Source organism: Trichechus manatus, unplaced genomic scaffold (genome assembly GCF_000243295.1).
Source record: "Trichechus manatus latirostris isolate Lorelei unplaced genomic scaffold, TriManLat1.0 scaffold00058, whole genome shotgun sequence".
In the NCBI taxonomy this organism is placed as follows: Eukaryota; Metazoa; Chordata; class Mammalia; order Sirenia; family Trichechidae; genus Trichechus; species Trichechus manatus.
The window spans coordinates 3510846-3528177 of record NW_004443994.1 but is presented as its reverse complement, the minus strand read 5'-3'; the positions used below and the strand labels follow the sequence as shown (position 1 = coordinate 3528177).

At 39.8% G+C, this 17332-nt stretch overlaps 1 protein-coding gene across 2 annotated transcripts in view; it reads left to right on the top strand.

The window, feature by feature from the left end:
- The window catches only part of LOC101354679 (guanylate-binding protein 4), a 36350-nt gene extending 19721 nt beyond the window's left edge, over window positions 1-16629 (top strand). For both annotated transcript variants that reach the window (XM_004378783.2, XM_023733385.1), the window contains 5 exons: window positions 3684-3964; window positions 5257-5469; window positions 14803-14905; window positions 15253-15446; window positions 16327-16629. In XM_004378783.2, the coding sequence (XP_004378840.1) occupies window positions 3684-3964; window positions 5257-5469; window positions 14803-14905; window positions 15253-15446; window positions 16327-16545 (1010 nt within the window). In that variant the 3' untranslated portion in view covers window positions 16546-16629. The remainder of the gene's footprint in view (window positions 1-3683; window positions 3965-5256; window positions 5470-14802; window positions 14906-15252; window positions 15447-16326) is intronic.
- Window positions 16630-17332: the final 703 nt, after the last annotated feature.

The following is a 17332-nucleotide window of genomic DNA, read 5'->3' as shown; positions in this document are numbered from 1 at the left end:
CTTTTATTGTTCTGATGTTGTTGCCATTTGCAGATTAACCTCTCTGGTTCCCCGTTGTAATTCTTTTGTTTTGGATAGTCCTTAAGAGTTCATTTCCTAGGTTGGTATCTGGATGGTGCAATCTCGCATCCTAGATTCAGCCTGTGGTCTGATGTTGTTTGTTCTCAGATCAAAGGACTCTCTTTAATAATTCTTGTAAGTTTGGTTTGGTTTTTACGTAGTCCCTTAATTTCTGTTTATTGGGAAATGTCCTAATTTCACCATCATATTTGAATGAGAGTTTTGCAGGATATATTATTCTTGACTGGCAATTTTTTTCTTTCAAGGTTTTATATATGTCATCCATTGCCTTCTTGCCTGCATGGTTTCTGCCAAATAATCTGAGCTTAGTCTTATTGCTTCTCCTCTGTATGGGACCTTTAATTTTTCTCGAGCTGCTCTCAGGATTCTTTGTCTTTGGTTTTAGTGAGTGTGATTATGATATGCCTTGGTGATTGCCTTTTGGGGTCTATCGTATATGGGGTTCGTTGAGCTTCTTGGATGGTCAGCTTTTTCATCTTTCTTGATATTGGGGAAGTTTTCTGTCATCAGTTCTTCAATGATCCTCTCTTTGTTTTCCGTTTTATCCCCCTGTTCTGGAACTCTGATCACTTGCAGATTTTTGCTTTTGATTGTATCCCACATAATTCTCAGGGTTTCTTCATTTTTCTTCATTCCTTTTTTCTAATTTTTACTCAAAGTTGTATCCAAGTGTTTGTCTTCAGTGTTGCTGATTCTGTCTTCCATTGTTTCAAACCTGCTCCTCAGCACTTCTACAACACTGTTCATTTCTGAAATCTTGTTGTTTATCTTATAAATTTCTAATTGTTGTTTCTGTATGATTTCTAGTTGTGAATTTATTCTAGCGTTTTGTTCCTGTATTATTTTCCTGAATTCTTCTATTTTTTTGGTCTGTATTTTCCATCAATTTGCCTGCCTTTTTCATGAATTTGTCTATTTTTTTTCTCATTTTTGTCTGCTTTTTGCTTCAACTCAGATAGCTCTGAATATTAGATATTTTAATTCCCTATCAGGTAGTTCCAGTGCCATTTCTTCTACTGGAAAGTCTTCTGGTGTTTTGACACCTACTGGAACCATCATGTCCTGATTTTTTTTAATGTTTTGATATTCTCTGCTGTCTTCAGGACATTCAGTGGCTACGTTCTTCATTTATTGATTGTAGATTTGTTTTGTCCTGCTTTTTTGTTTTAATTGGTTATGTCCGAGTAGGTGGGCTGTGTATTCTTTGTTGTTTGCTCATCTGTGGGCACGATACTTTTCACCTCTTCATCCAATGGGCAGGGCCAGTCACTCAGCTATGGTGCAGCAGGGCAGGTCCAGCTGAAGGGGAGGGGCTGGGATGGGTTGTTTGTGGCTCATAGTGGGGTTGACAAGGTGGGCCAGGAATCAGTGCAGAGCAGGTTCCGGTAGGCTGTGTCTGTGCTGCTTGGGAATGTGACGTTCTGCTCACAGTGCAGGTAGGCAGGAAGGAGTGGGGAGATTGTGATGTGTGGAGCTAAGATGAGTATGGGAAAGAGGAGAGCAAAACAGGAGCCAAAAAAAAAAAAAAAACTGAACAAACCAAAAAAAAGTGCTGAGAGGGCTTGCTATTGTAGTGATGAGATGAGAAGCCAAGAAATGGGATAAAAACAAAAAGGAAAAAAGACAAAAAAGAAAGAAAGAAAGAAAAATTTTTAAAAAATGCCCCTAGGGTTCCCAATGGGGACTGGAGAAGTGGCTCCCAGGCCTCAGGGCACAGCCTGTCTAGTAGGAGCAAAGATGGCACATGGTGCCACTTATTCAGGAGACAGGAAGAGAAGGAAAGCAAAAGAGATGAGAAATTGAGAAACGAAGAAAAACAAAAAAGGAAAAGAGAAAAGAAAAAAAATCATAAAAAAAGAAAGGCCCCCAGGGATCCCACTGGAGTGCCTGGGCAGATGGGTGTGGTAGCTCCCAAACAGCATAGTACATCTGGCTAGAAGGGGCAGAGATGGCACACAGTGCCAGGTATTTGGGAGACAGGAAAAGAAGGTAAGGAGAGATGAGAAACTGAGAAATGAAGAAAGACAAAAATGAAAAAAGAAAAAGAATATAATAATAATAAATAAAAAGAAAAAAGAGAGAAAAAAAGGAAGAAAACCCCCCAGGTATCCCACTGGTGTGGCTGTGCAAACTGGAGAAGTGGCTCCTAAGCCTCAAAATGTAGCCTGGGTTGAAGGGCCAGAGATGGCACACAGTACTAGGTATTCAAAAGAAAGGAAACAAAGGTAAGTACAAAGAGATGAGGAACTGAGAAATGAAGAAAGAAAAAAAGGAAAAAAGAAAAAAAAAAGAAATGACCCCGGGGATCCTACTGGCACAGCTGCACAGTACAGCCCAGCTAGAAGGGGTTCCCAAGCCCTGAAAAGAAAAAGAAAACAAACAAACAAACAAAACAAACAAACAAACAAAAAATACAAAAACCAAAAAGTTCCTGCAGATTCCACTAGCGTGGCAGCAAAGACTTGGGAAGCAGTTCCGCAGCTGAACAGTGCTTCACAGCCTGTCAAGAAGAAGAAAAGACGGCACATGGAGTGAGGTGTTCAAGAGAAAGGAGGGGGAGGAGGTGAGAGGCAGAGAAGAAACCAAAAAAAGTGGAAAAAACAACAACAGCAGCAAAGAAATGGCACTGAGGGAGCCAGCCAGTGTGGGAGGGGCAAATTCTTGTGGCATGGAGCCAGTGCCTCCCGGCTGAGAGACTGCATTTGCCTGGGAAGTGGCAGAGGCTGAGCAGCAGGAAGAAGGCTGGGAGGTCGGAAAGTGTATATCACTGGTTACTGGGTGCTCTATCTCCTGCTGGGAGCTCTGTGAAGCTGCTTTCCCATACTCCCTGTCCACCAATTTCCAACGGGAGTCCAAGATGGCAAATTTGTACTGCATTAGCTGATAGGGGACCTCTGCTTGTATCTCTGCTTGCTCTCGGTTCTCTGTCAGTTTCTTATTCCATTCAGCATTTGGCTGGGTACTTTATCTGTTCACTTGACACTTAGGGCTCCAGGATTGATGTTTGTCTCTGTTTTACTTAGTTTTTCAGGTCTTTGCTGTGGAGGGACAGCGTGGTGCTACTGTTTATAGAGCCATGTTCCATATACCTCCATTCATATTTTGAAAAACAAAGTTAAATATAATCTATGTACAGGGCCGTCTTCATAAACATGCAACCTGTGCAGTTGTGTGATATCCGTGCTGAGATGCATCCATACTTGGTTTAATGCTCTGTGTTGCAATCTTCAATTTTTTTTTTTTTTTTGAAAAAAGAACTTGTATTTTCTTTTGGAACTGACCCCATAAATTATGTGATTAGTTTGCCTATCTAATGAACACTATTTTATTTAAATAGGAAAGTATTTTTTCCAGGAAACATGGGAAAGATTGGTTGTGATCAGTAATCCAATTTTATATAGTAATAAAATGGAGAATCATGAAAGAATAAATAGGAGAAAAAGTGATGTTACTTTAAAGAAATGGGTTCATCAAAAAAGAAAAGAAGGAAAAGAAAAAGAACAAAAATTCAAGTTAAATTTAGAATGCTGATCACTAAAGTTTTAAAAACAGTGAGAACTTGATATATATCCCTAAATTTGTTAATTTCCTGGCTTATTCAGGGCTGGGGACTCTGGTGGAGACCTATGTGGATGCCATCAACAGTGGAGCAGTGCCTTGTTTGGAGAATGCGGTAACAACTCTGGCCCAAAGGGAGAACTCGGCAGCTGTGCAGAAGGCAACCGACCACTACAGCAAGCAGATGGCTCAGTGTCTAAGGCTCCCCACAGACACTCTCCAGGAGCTGCTGGAAGTGCATGCAGTCTGTGAGAGGGAAGCTATTACAATCTTCATGGAGCACTCCTTCAAGGATGAAAATCAGGAGTTCCAGAAACAGCTCATGGTACTTGTCTTAGCACTTATCCCTGCAGATTCCTGTCCACCTTTTTGACCCCATGCTTCGTGGAGACTAGACTGCAATGAGTGACAGGGCTCTACAAGGCTACCATTCACTTTTTTTTCTAAAAGATGTGCACTTCATTTTTTATTTCAGTACAACAAATTACTATGAACTTAGCATTCACACACTTACTAGCTTAGTTTTTTTTTTTTTTATTTCAGAAGTTCAGCACAGAATATATGGGTCTTCTGTTCAGGGTATCAAAGTGAAAATCAAGGTGTCATCTGGGCTTAGTTCTTATCTAGAGGCTCTGGGTAACCCCATTCTACCTTCATGCCAACAATGATTCATCAAATGCTTCCCGTCTCTAATTTCTCTGACTTCCTCTTCTGCCAAAAACTGGAAAACTCTGATTTTAAACATCAAAAACCCATTGCTATCAAGTCAATTCTAACTCATAGCAACCCTATACGACAGAGTAGAACTGCCTCATAGAGTTTCTGAGGAGCAGCTGGTGGATTTGAGCTGCAAACCTTTTGGTTAGCAGCCAACCTCTTAACCGTTGTGCTACCAAGGCTCTTTACTTTTAAAGGGCTCATGTAATTAGGTGATGCCCATGCACAAACTCCATTTCTTAAAGTCAACTTGTGCCATACAGCGTAACCTAATCATGGGAGTAAAATCCATTATATTCAAATTTTCAAAGACTGCGAAAGATATGGACACCAGATATCTTGGTGGACATCTTATTTCTGCTTACCTATAGTCACCTTCACTGAAAGTTTGTCATTCATTCTGTCTCTGGCCTACAAGTGACAAAAATTTCTTAATTTGTGTTGAGTAAAACCATTTGGATTGTAATTTATAAGTACAAGGAAAAAAATTCTGTTCCTATATATTCACAAACTCAAATCCTAATTGAGAGAATTCTTGAAGGGTTCCAAAGTCTGCTCAGAGTGCATTTAAGTCATTACCGTGTGGGTTGCTTTTTCATGTTTACATTTTCATCCATAGCAACCCAAGTTCTCTGAGGAAACTCTCCTTCCAGCCAAATACACTTTTCTATTACTCATTGTGATTGTTGGATCACTGTTAGTCACACTATACAGCTAAAGAAACCATAGAGTTCATATCATCCACCCACACCATTTTATATATGCTGAACTTGACCTGTGTCTAACACAGATCTCCTGGCTCCACTCTGAGGCTGTCAGCCTCCTTCTTCCAAGAGGACCACAGTAGGATCATCCCTTCTAACAACTTCTTTCTATTGTGTTTCTCTACATTTCCTGCAGTGCACCATAGAGAAAAAGAAGGAAGACTTTGTGCTGCAGAATGAAGAAGCATCTGAGAAATACTGTCAGGCTGAGCTTAAGCAGATTTCAGAGCCCCTAATGGAAACTATTTCGAGAGGAACTTTCTCTGTTCCTGGAGGACACAGTCTCTACTTAGAAGCAAAGAAAAAAGTTGAACAGGACTATGAGCGACTGCCCAGGAAAGGAGTTAAGGTGAGGAATAAGGGAAGGGGAGGGAAGGTCAGCAGAGTAGAGGCAGGGCGCCTTGTCCTACTGAAAATCTAAGACCACAATACCAGTAGTAGGGAGAAAGCAAAGCATGGTGATTTCTAGACATTTTTAGTTTCATATCCACAATTAGTTAGAAACTCTTGAAAAAACCACAAATATTTATTTCCAAAGTAAGGAATTAGAATCAGGAATCCAGATGACATAAAACTTTTCTTTCATTTTTCAAACAATGTGATCATTTTGTGCTAAGTGCCAAAAACCAACCCAGCAGCCATCATGTCAACTCCAACTCATGGTGACCCCATGTGTGTCAGAGGAGAACTGCTCCATACAGTTTTCAATGACTGTAGATTTTTCAGAAGTAGATCACCAAGCCTTTCTTCTGAGGCACCTCTGGGTGGATTCGAATCATCAACCATTTGGTTAGTAGTTGAGTGCTTAACTGTTTGCACCACTCAGGATCTCCATGGAAACCCTGGTGGCATAGTGATTAAGAGTTCGGCTGCTAACCAAAAGGTTGGCAGTTTGAATCCACCAGACGCTCCTCAGAAACCCTATAGGGCAGTTCTAATCTGTCCTACAGGGTTGCTATGAGTTGGAATTAACTCGACAGCAATGGGTAGGGACTCCATGCTAAGTACAGGAGATACAATATTAAAGTAATAATCTTTCTTCTGAAGAAGTTCATGATCAGGAGGTGGGGCCAAGATGGCAGAGTAGTCAGACGCTTCCAGTGCACCCTCTTACAACAAAGACCTGAAAAAACAAGTGAATCAATTATATATGACAATCTAGGAGCCCTAAACATCTAAGGCAAAGTTGAGGAACCAGAGTGAGTGGCAGAGGGAGGGAGAGATGGTTCGGAAGCTGTGAAGAGTTGTCAGACTTGACACGGCGAGAGCCTGAACCCTTCAGGCCTGATCAGCTCATGGGTGAGTGGTGAGGCAGGCAAGTAGTGGTGCCTGGGAGGCACATTTTCCACACCGGAAGAGACCCAGTGTAAGAGAGTCTACTTGGCCACCCCAGAACCAGCGAGAAGCAGTCCTCAATCGGCGAAAGATAAGTACTTTCGTACGGCCTACAGCACGGATCAAAAACACCCCCCTTAGGGAAAAACCTCTCTCCCATTTACCTCCCCGCTCCCTGCTCTGCACGGGGTTCCTGCACCAGCTTCAGCAATTTCTGAGTCCCCTGAGCTGGAAGTAGGATCCGTCACATGCCCTGAGCCATTCTCCCTGCCTTGGAGAGTGAACAAATTAACAAAAAAGGGAAAAAAATAAACTACCAGCTTCCCTAAGCCAGAAACACAGGGTAGGCACAGCTCCTTTGCCTAGGCACAGGCATAAGGGATCCATGGACTTTGAGTGCCTTTCCCCCTGCAGAGACTTATGTGGGTCCATTTCAACAGCATAGGCCTTCATTACCACAGTACAACACAGTGTATACCTGAAGTCTAACTTGAACTGTTTCAGCTGTGAAGTGGCAGGTTCATGACATTTGACACTGCTTTGCCCATTAAACAGGGTCTTCCTCTACCCACATCAGGGGCCTGAGGACTGGTGACTCCACCCATGCCACCTAGCCACCTGAGATAGGGGTCCAAGCATAAGAGGTGCTCCCGGCCCTTACAACCAACAGCATTGGGTGCTCATAGTCTGGCTGCAAAACCCACCCACCTAAGTGCTCTAGGGAACAGGAACTTGCCTTGCTCCTGGACACTCGGGGGTGACCATCAGCCCATGCCTTGCTCAGAATGTGTCTCCCTGCTGCAGCCAGATGCCTGTGCCTACACCAGTCACCTACGCCTGTCTAAGACTGTAGGTGAGAGCCTACACCACACCACACATCTGGTAGCTATCTACCTGGGCACCTGAGCTGAATACATATAGGAGGAGTGGGCAGACTACTGAGCTCACATACCTACTAACAGATTTAACCACCTGGTGACAGGATATTAGAGCTTCAAAGTTGCCAATAATCATACTAGCTCATACAAGCAGCCTATTTGGGCATATCCAAACAAAACAAAACAAGAAGCTAGAACACAGTAAGCAAACATAGAGTAAATATAATAACTTATTGATGGCTCAGAGACAACAGTCAATATCAAATCACATAAAGAGGCAATCCATGATGGCTTCACCAAGCTCCCAAAATAAAGAATCTAGAAATTTTCCAGAGGAGGAAAATTTCTTGGAATTACCAGAGGCAGAATACAAAAGATTAATATACAGAACTCTTCAAGAAATTAGGAAGGAAATTAAGCAAAATGCAGAACATGCAATAGTGGAAATTAAAAAGATTACAGAAGAGCATAATGACAAATTTAACAGTCTGCAAGAATCCATAGAGAGACAGTAATCAGAAATCCAGAAGATCAACAATAAAATTTCAGAATTAGACAACTCAATAGAAAGTCATAGGAGCAGAATTGAGGCAATGAAAGTCAGAATTAGTGAGATTGATAAAGAAGTTGACACCAACTTATCTGAGGAAAAATCAGATAAAAGGATTTAAAAAAATGAAGAAACCCTAAGAATTATGTGGGACTTTATCAAAAGGAATAACCTATGAGTGATTGGGGTACCAGAATGGGGAGGATAACAGAAAATACAGAGAGAATTGTTGAAGATTTGTTGCCAGAAAACATCCCTGATATTGTGAAAGATTACAAGATATCTATCCAGGGTGCTCATCAAACCCCACATAAGGTAGATCCCAAAAGATAGTTACCAAGACAGATTATAATCAAACTTGCCAAAACCAAAGATAAAAAGAGAATTTTAAGAGCAGCTAGGGATAAACAAAAAGTCCTCTACAAACGAGAGTCAATAAGAATAAGCTCGGACTACTCAGCAGAAACCATGCAGGCAAGAAGGCAATGGGATGACATATATAAAGCATTGAAGGAAAAAAAGAGCCAGCTAAGAATTATATATCCAGCAAAACTGTCTCTCAAATATGATGGCGAAATTAAGGCATTTCTAGATAAACAGAAGTTTAGGGAATTTGCAAAACCTAAACCAAAATTACAAGAAATACTAAAGGCAGTCCTCTAGTTAGAAAATCAGTAATATCAGATAACAACCCAAGACTAGAACACAGGACAAAGCAACCAGATATCAACCTAGAGGGAAAGTCACAAAAATAAATCAAAGCTAAAACACTGAAAATAGGGAAACACATGTCAACATGTAGAAGATGACATTAAAACAAAAATAAGGACTTAAAATATGTAGACATAGATTTTGCATATGGGGAGGAAGTCAAGGCAATATAATGAAATAAAAGACTGGTAAAAACTTAGAAAAATAGGGGTAAATATTAAGGAAACCACAAAGGAAACTAACAATCCTACAAATCAAAATAAAAAACTAGAAAAATATAAAGACTCAGCAAACACGAAATCAACAACAATGAAAAAGATGAAAAGAAAATACATAAAGAAAAACGACTCAGCACAGAAAATTAAGCAGAACAAAGAAACTGTGAATAACACACAAAAAAAGACATCAAAATGACAGCACTAAACTCATACCTATCAATAATTACATTGAATGTAAATGGACTAAATGCACCAATAAAGAGACAGAGAGTGGCAGATTGGATGAAAAAACACGATCCGTCTACATGCTGCCTACAAGAGACATACCTTAGACTTAAAGATACAAACAAACTAACTCAAAGGATGGAAAAAAATATATCAAGCAAACAACACTCAAAAAAGAGCAGGAGTGGCAATATTAATCTCTGATAAAATAGACTTTAAAGTAAAATCCACCACAAAGGATAAGGAAGGGCACTATACAATGATTAAAGGGTCAATACATCAGGAGGACATAATGATAATAAATATTTACGCAACCAATGACAGGGCTCCAAAATATATAAAACAAACTCTAACAGCACTGAAAACAGAGATAGACAGCTCCACAATAGTAGTAGGGGACTTCAACACACCACTTTCGGTGAAGGACAGAACACCCAGAAAGAAGCTCAGCAAAGACCAGGAAGACGTAAATACTACAATCAACCAACTTGATCTCATAGACATATACCGAACACGCCACCCAACAGCAGCCAAGTATACTTTCTTTTCCAACACACATGGTACATTCTCCAGAATAGACCACATATTAGGCCATAAAGCAAGCCTTAACAAAATCCAAAGCATCGAAATATTACAAAGCATCTTTTCTAACCATAAAGCCGTAAAAGTGGAAATCAACAACACAAGAAGCAAGGAAAAAAATCAAACACATGGAAACTGAACAACACCTTGCTCAAAAACTACTGGATTATAGAAGAAATTATGGATGGAATAAATAAATTCATAGAATCAAACGAGAATGAAAACACATCCTACCAGAACCTTTTGGACACCACAAAAGCAGTGCTCAGAGGTCAGTTTATAGCAATAAATACAAACATCCAAAAAGAAGAAAGGGCCATAATCAAAACATTAACCCTATAACTGGAACCAGTAGAAACAGAGAAGCAAAAGAAGCTCTCAGTTGCCAGAAGAAAGGAAATAATAAGAATTAGAGCAGAATTAAATGAAATAAAGAATAGAAAAAACAATCAAAAGAGTTAACAAGACCCAAAGCTGGTTCTTTGAGAAGATAACAAAATTTATAAACCATTGGCAAAACTGACAAAAGAAATACAGGAGAGGAAACAGATAATCCGTATAAGAAATGAGATGGATGATATCACAAGAGACCCAACAGAAATTAAAAGAATCATAACAGAATACTATGAAAAACTGTGCCTTAACAAATTTGAAAACCTAGAAGAAATGGGCAAGTTTCTAGAAACTCACTACCTCTCTACACTAACACAAACAGAGGTAGAACAACTAAATAAACCGATAACAAAAGAAGAGATTGAAAAGGGTAATTTAAAAACTCCCAACAAAAAAAAAAAGCCCAGGCCCTGATGGCTTCACTGGAGAATTCTACCAAACTTTCAGAGAAGAGTTAACAGCACTACTACTAAAGGTATTTCAGAGCTTGGAAAACTATGGAATACTCCCAAACTCATTCTATGAAGTCAGCATAACACTGATACCAAAACCAGGTAAAGATACCACAAAAAAAGAAAATTACAGACCAATATCCCTCATGAACATTGACAAAAAATCCTCAACAAAATTCTAGACAGTAGAATTCAGCAACATAGCAAAAAAAAATAATTCACCATAATCAAGTGGTATTTATGCCAGGTATGCAGGGATTGTTCAACGTTAGAAAAACAATCAATATAATCCATCACATAAATAAAACAAAAGACAAGAACCACATGATCTTATCAATCAAAGCAGAAAAGGCATTTGACAAAGTCCAACACCCATTCGTGATAAAAACTCTCAATAAAATAGGAATAGAAGGGAAATTCCTCAATATAATTAAGGACATTTATACAAAGCCAAAGGCCAACATCATCCTAAATGGAGAGACTTTGAAAGCATTCCACTTGAGAACAGGAACCAGACAAGGATGCCCTCTATCACCACTCTTATTCAACATTGTGCTGGAGTTCCTAGCCAGAGCAATTAGGCTAGAAAAAGAAATAAAGGGCATCCAAATTATAGGGAAGAAATCAAAGTATCTCTATATGCAGATGGTATGATCTTATACACAGAAAATGCCAAAGAATCCACAAGAAAACTACTGTAACTAATAGAAGATTTCAGCAAAGTTTCAGGATACAAGATAAACATTCAAAAATCGGTCAGATTCCTTTACACCAACAAAGAGAACCTTTGAAGAGGAAATCACCAAATCAATACCATTTATGAGAGGCCCCAAGAAGATAAAATACTTAGGAATAAATCTAACCAGAGGCGTAAAAGACCTATACAATGAAAACTACAAGACACTACTGCAAGAAACTCAAAGAGACCTGCATAAGTGGAAAAATATACCTTGCTCATGGATAGGAAGACTCAATATTGTGAAAATGTCATTTCTACCCAAAGCGATCTACAGATACAGTGCAATCCCAATCCAAATTCAACATCATTTTTTAATGAGATGGAGAAACAAATCACCAACTTCATATGGAAAGGGAAGAGGCCCCAAGTAAGTAGAGCATTACCCAAGAAGAACAAAGAGGGAGGCCTCACACTACCTGATTTTAGAACCTATTATACTGCCACAGTAGTCAAAACGGCCTGGTACTGGTACAACAAGAGATACATAGACCAATGGAACAGAATTGAGAATCCAGACATAAATTCATGCACCTATGAGCAGCCGATATTTGACAAAGGCCCAAAGCCCGTTAACTGGGGAAAAGATATCTCTTTAACAAATGGTGCTTCCGTAACTGGACATCCATCTGCAAAAAACTGAAACGAGACCCATCCCTCACACCATGCACAAAAACTAACTCAAAATGGATCAAAGACTTAAATATAAAATCAAAAAAGATAAAGATCATGGAAGGAAAAATAGGGACAATGCTAGGAGCCCTAATACATTGGAAAAACACAGTATGAACCATAAGTAACAACGCACAAACACTAGAAGGGAGACTAGATAAGTGGGAGCTCCTAAAAATCAAACACTTATGCTCATCAAAAGACTTCACCAAAAGAGTAAAAAGACAACCTACAGACTGGGAAAAAATTTTTGGCTGCAACAAATGGGATCAGCATCTGTTCTCTAAAATCTGTAAGATACTGCAAAACCTCAACAACAAAAAGACAAATAACCCAATTAAAAAATGGGCAAAGGATATGAACAGGCACTTCGCCAATGAAGATATTCAGGAGACACATGAAGAAATGTTCACAATCATTAGCCATTAAAGAAATGCAGATCAAAACTCCAATGAGATATCATCTCACCCCAACAAAGCTAGCATTGATCCAAAAAACACAAAATAATAAATGCTGGAGAGGTTGTGGAGAGACTGGAACACCTATACACTGTTGGTGGGAATGTAAAGTGGTACAACCACTTTGGAAATCGATTTGGCTTCCCTTAAAAAGCTAGAAATGGAAGTACCATAAGATCCAGCTATCCCGCTCCTTGGAATACATCCTAGAGAAATAAGAGGCATCACATGAATAGATATTTGCACACCCATGTTCATTGCAGCACTGTTCACAATAGGAAAAAGATGGAAACAACCTAGGTGCCCATCAACAGACGAATGGATAAACAAATTGTGGTATATCCACACAAGGGAATACTACGCAATGATAAAGAAAGAAGATGAAGCCGTGAAACATCTTATAACATGGAGGAATCTGGAGGTCATTATGCTGAGTGAATTTAGTCAGTCACAGAAGGACAAATACTGTATAAGACCACTATTATAAGAACTCAAGAAAAGGTTTAAACACAGAAGACAACATTTTTTGATAGATACGAGGGTGGGGAGGGATGGTGAGGGTTATTCACTAACTAGATAGTAGATAAGTATTATCTTAGGTGAAGGGAAAGACAGCACACACTACATGGGAAATCAGCACAACTGGACAAAGCTAAGAAGTTTCCTGAATACAATCAAACACTTTGAGGGACAGAGTTGCAGGGGTAGGGATCTGGGGACCATGCTTTCAGGGGATATCTAGGTCAACTGGCATAACAAATCATATTAAGAAAATGTTCTGCATCCTACTTCGGTGAGTGGCATTTGGGGTCTTAAAAGCTTGCAAGAGGCCATCTAAGACGCATCAATTGGTCCCAACCACCTGGAGTAAAGGAGAATGAAGAACACCAAGGACACAAGGAAAATATTAGCCCAAGAGACAGAAAGGGCCACATAAAGCAGAGACTTCATCAGCGTGAGACCAGAAGAACTAGAGGGTGCCCAGCTACGACCAATGACTGCCCTGACAGGGAACACAACAGAGAGTCCCTGTTAGAGCAGCAGAAAGATGAAGTGCAGAACTCAAATTCTAGTAAAAAGAGGTCTGACTGAGACTGGAGGAACCCCAGAAGGCATGGCCCCCAGATTCTTTATCAGCCCAGAACTAAAACAATTTCCGAGGCCAACTCTTCAGACAGGGATTGGACTGGACTGTGGGACATGAAGTGACACTCATGAGTAGTGTGCCTCTTAGCTCAAGTAGATACAAGAGACTAAACGGGCAGCTTCTGTCTGGAGGTGAGATGGGAAGGCAGAGAGGGTTAGGAGCTGGATGAATGGACATGAAGAATCAGGTGGAAAGGAGGAGTGTGTTGTCACAGTACGGGGAGAGCAATTAGGGTCCAATAACAATGTATGTATAAATTTTGTATGGGAGACTAACTTGAAATGTAAACTTCATTTAAACTACAACAATAAAATTTTAAAAAATAAGTTCATGATCATTTTGAGATAGAGAAATAGTCAATAGGATATGGTGTGATAAGGGTCTTCATGATGTTATGCACAGATAGTAACAAGAATGATGATGATGATAATTATAGTGCCTAGCACATATTGAGCCTTCATTTCTTACACCAGGCATGGTCTTATGTGCTTTTGTTGAATTATAACTTAATATTCGGCATAATATTATTCTGATTTTATATAGATATAGATACACACATATATACATATATAAATATATATACCATAATATAATATACACTGTATAAAGACCTGGTGATCCGCTGCCATAAAGAATACAGCCTAGAAAACCTTATGGTGGGGAAGATCTACTCTGTGACATGGGGTCGCTATGAGTCAGAATTGACCCAATGACACCTAACAACAGCTACAACGTTATGATAGTATTACTACTATTATCCACATTATACGGTTGAGAAATCTGATACACAAATAAGTTTATAACTTGCTCAAGGTCACACAGAAAGCAAGTGGTAGAGCTAGTAGGCCAGCTCAGAGTACTTGGCATCTATTGCAAACTGGGAATGCATCCTAGGAAAGCTCCCGGCAAGACGAGATAGGCGATACAAGTTGAAGTATTGACAGATGTTATCCTAGCTAAGGAAAGATAGAACAGCATCCAGGCAGAAGAAAAAGAATATGCAAATATGTGAAAACAACGTATGTTGTGTGTTTGTAGAACTGTACACAAGTCTGGATGGCTGTTACCTGGGTGGATGGTTAGTAGCATCACTGGGAGAGGAGGCTGGAGATCTAGGATGGAGGCTGTGATGGAGGGTTTTCATGTCGCCTGAATGGGCTTGGAATTTATACTGTGTGGTCACAGAAAGAAAGGAAGCTCTGGAGTATCCTAAGCAGGTTTTTAACTATTCAGGGTTTGATCTGGGTTTTATGGAACAATAATTTTTCAGTAAGAGACTAGATCTCTGCTGCCTGCCATGCCTTTGATCCTTCTTGTTTCCTCAGGCAAACGAGGTCCTCAAGAGCTTCCTGCAATCACAGGTGGCAGTAGAGGAATCCATCCTGCAGTCAGACAGAGCCCTGACAGATGGAGAGAAGGCCATAGCAGGTACAGGGGCAGGGCTCAGCCCACAGCGGGGTGGGTAGGCTTCTGCAATGTCCTCTGAGGAACCTGAGAGGAAGATATTCTGAAATAACGAGCTTCCTCTTTTCTATGGAACACACACTCTGCTAAGTCTGAAAATAACAAGAGGGAGTTGTGGTTATATGTCCAGTCAGATGAGTAGGGCCTATCCCATCCCATTCTGAAAAGTATCTTTGATGGTATAGGTACGGGGATAATTCAGAGAGTTCTACTCTCACATTTTCAAAGTCAGTTTGATCTCTGAGCACAAAAGGGTAGAGATCAGGCCTGACCTGTTGTTTTCTTTCCCCTTTACAACCTTTATGCTACAGCGGAGCGGGCCAAAACGGAGGCAGCTGAGAAGGAAAAGGAGCTGCTTAAACAGAAACAGGAGGAGCAACAGCAAAAGATGGAGGCTCAAGAGAGGAGCTTCAAGAAAAACATGGAGCAATTGAAAGAGAAGATGGAGAGAGAAAGAGAAAACCTTCTGCAAGAGCAGACAATGATGCTGGAGCATAAATTGAAGGTAGTTTGTCCTGGGCCTGGACAATGTCTGAGGGACAATGGCATGGTGCCTAAAGAAGGGAAGGGTCAAAATTTGAAGCAAAAACATGGTCTCAGAGGGAAACACATAAGGCATTTGGTTTACTAAAATCTGAAATCCATCTGCATCCTGCTGAAGTCCCTAAATCCCTAAGACTCCAGCACCTTTTTTAGTGTTAGGCTCTGGATAGGACAAATGACATCCCGAGACCGTGGGCTGCCATTTGTTGTGATTATAGAGTAGTATCATTGTGCCCCTGTTGAATATAACCTTAGTCCTGTAGTTCTTAGGATTCCCAGTAGAACATAAGAGAGACCTGAAATAGATCCATCAGGCCTTGAAAGATTAGATTTGGCCTGATATGAAATAAGGGGTGCAAAAGCTCTGATACTTGCTGCATTTGTTTCCAAATCCGCCCCAGTCACCCTATGCATCCAGGAGTGAAATGCATTCATTGTCCTCACCTGGATCTTGATAAGCAGTTTTCTATATAGGGTCAGCAGTTTCCATTATTTGGTAGATGTATGTGACCATGCTCCCTCAGTTGGAAATGAGAATTAATTCGCATCGAAAGTACTTTCCCTCCCAAAGGGCATCCTTTGGGCTGGAATGCATTATGACCTAGCCACAATGCTCTCCACTTTCAGTGAGATGGTGTTGAGGGAATCTTAGGAAGGTGGCAACGGTGGATACTATCAATATACAGGTTCAAACGTGTGAAGAGACTGGAAAAACTCATCCAAGAGCTCTCTATAATGGTAGAGAAATAGACACACATGCTTACACCTGTTGAAATTGTTAAATGTGAAACCATGACTCTTCATAATTGTGTTTTTTAAAAGATAAACTTTCCCCTTTATAGGTCCAAGAAGAACTGCTTAGAGAAGGATTTGAAAAGAAATCTGAGGAATTAAATAAAGAGATAAATCAACTAAAAGAAGAGATTGAAACAATTAACAAGAAACGCTCAGGATTTTCACAGTTCCTTGATGAAGCTGGCAATGTGTTATTAGTAGCACTACCTGGTGCTGGCAAACTATTTGGGGCAGGGATGAAACTTCTCAGCTCACATATTAAATAGTTTGGAATTCCTGTTAGGGAAATTATAAAATGGGGCTTCTTTTGTTTTAATAGCGTAATACAGTGGCTTATTAAAAAAAAAAAAGTCATACTAGTTTCATTCAAGAAAAGTTTAAAAGTAAAGATTACCAAAGTTTGTGTTCCTCAAACTAAGTTTTGATTTGATTAATTAAGAAATGGGAAAGAAGAGGAAGATAAAGAAATTATTCACAGACAAGATATAGGCAAAGTAAAACCACAAATGGAAAGATGAGGAAAATATATGTAGTTTATATCACATACATGGAAATAATTTCTTTAGGCTATTACGAACTCTTAAAAATCAGTGATAAAAAGAACAACAGAAAAACCAAAAAAGCAAACCCATTGCCATCGAGTAGATTTCAGTTCATAGCGACCCTATGGGACAGAGTAGAACTGCTCGTAGAGTTTCCAAGAAGGGGCTGGTAGGTTTGAACTGTCAACCTTTTTGGTTAGCAGCCTTAGCTCTTAACCACTGTGCCACCGGGGGTCCAAATTGAACAACAACCCCATTTTAAAAACAGGCAAACATATTAAAAGAAAATTAAAATGTTTAATTTTGCTCGTAATAAAGATGTGCAAAGTAAACCTATGAGGTACCTGTTTCACCTCTAGGAATGGCAAGAAAGAACACTTTTAACAGGACATTGAATTGGCAAGTGTTTGGGGCAACACTTTTTTTTTGCTCGTGAGAGTGTAAGTCAGTGCAATGATATATGAAAATGTTAAATGCACATGCCTTTGATACAGCAAGTCTACATTTAGGA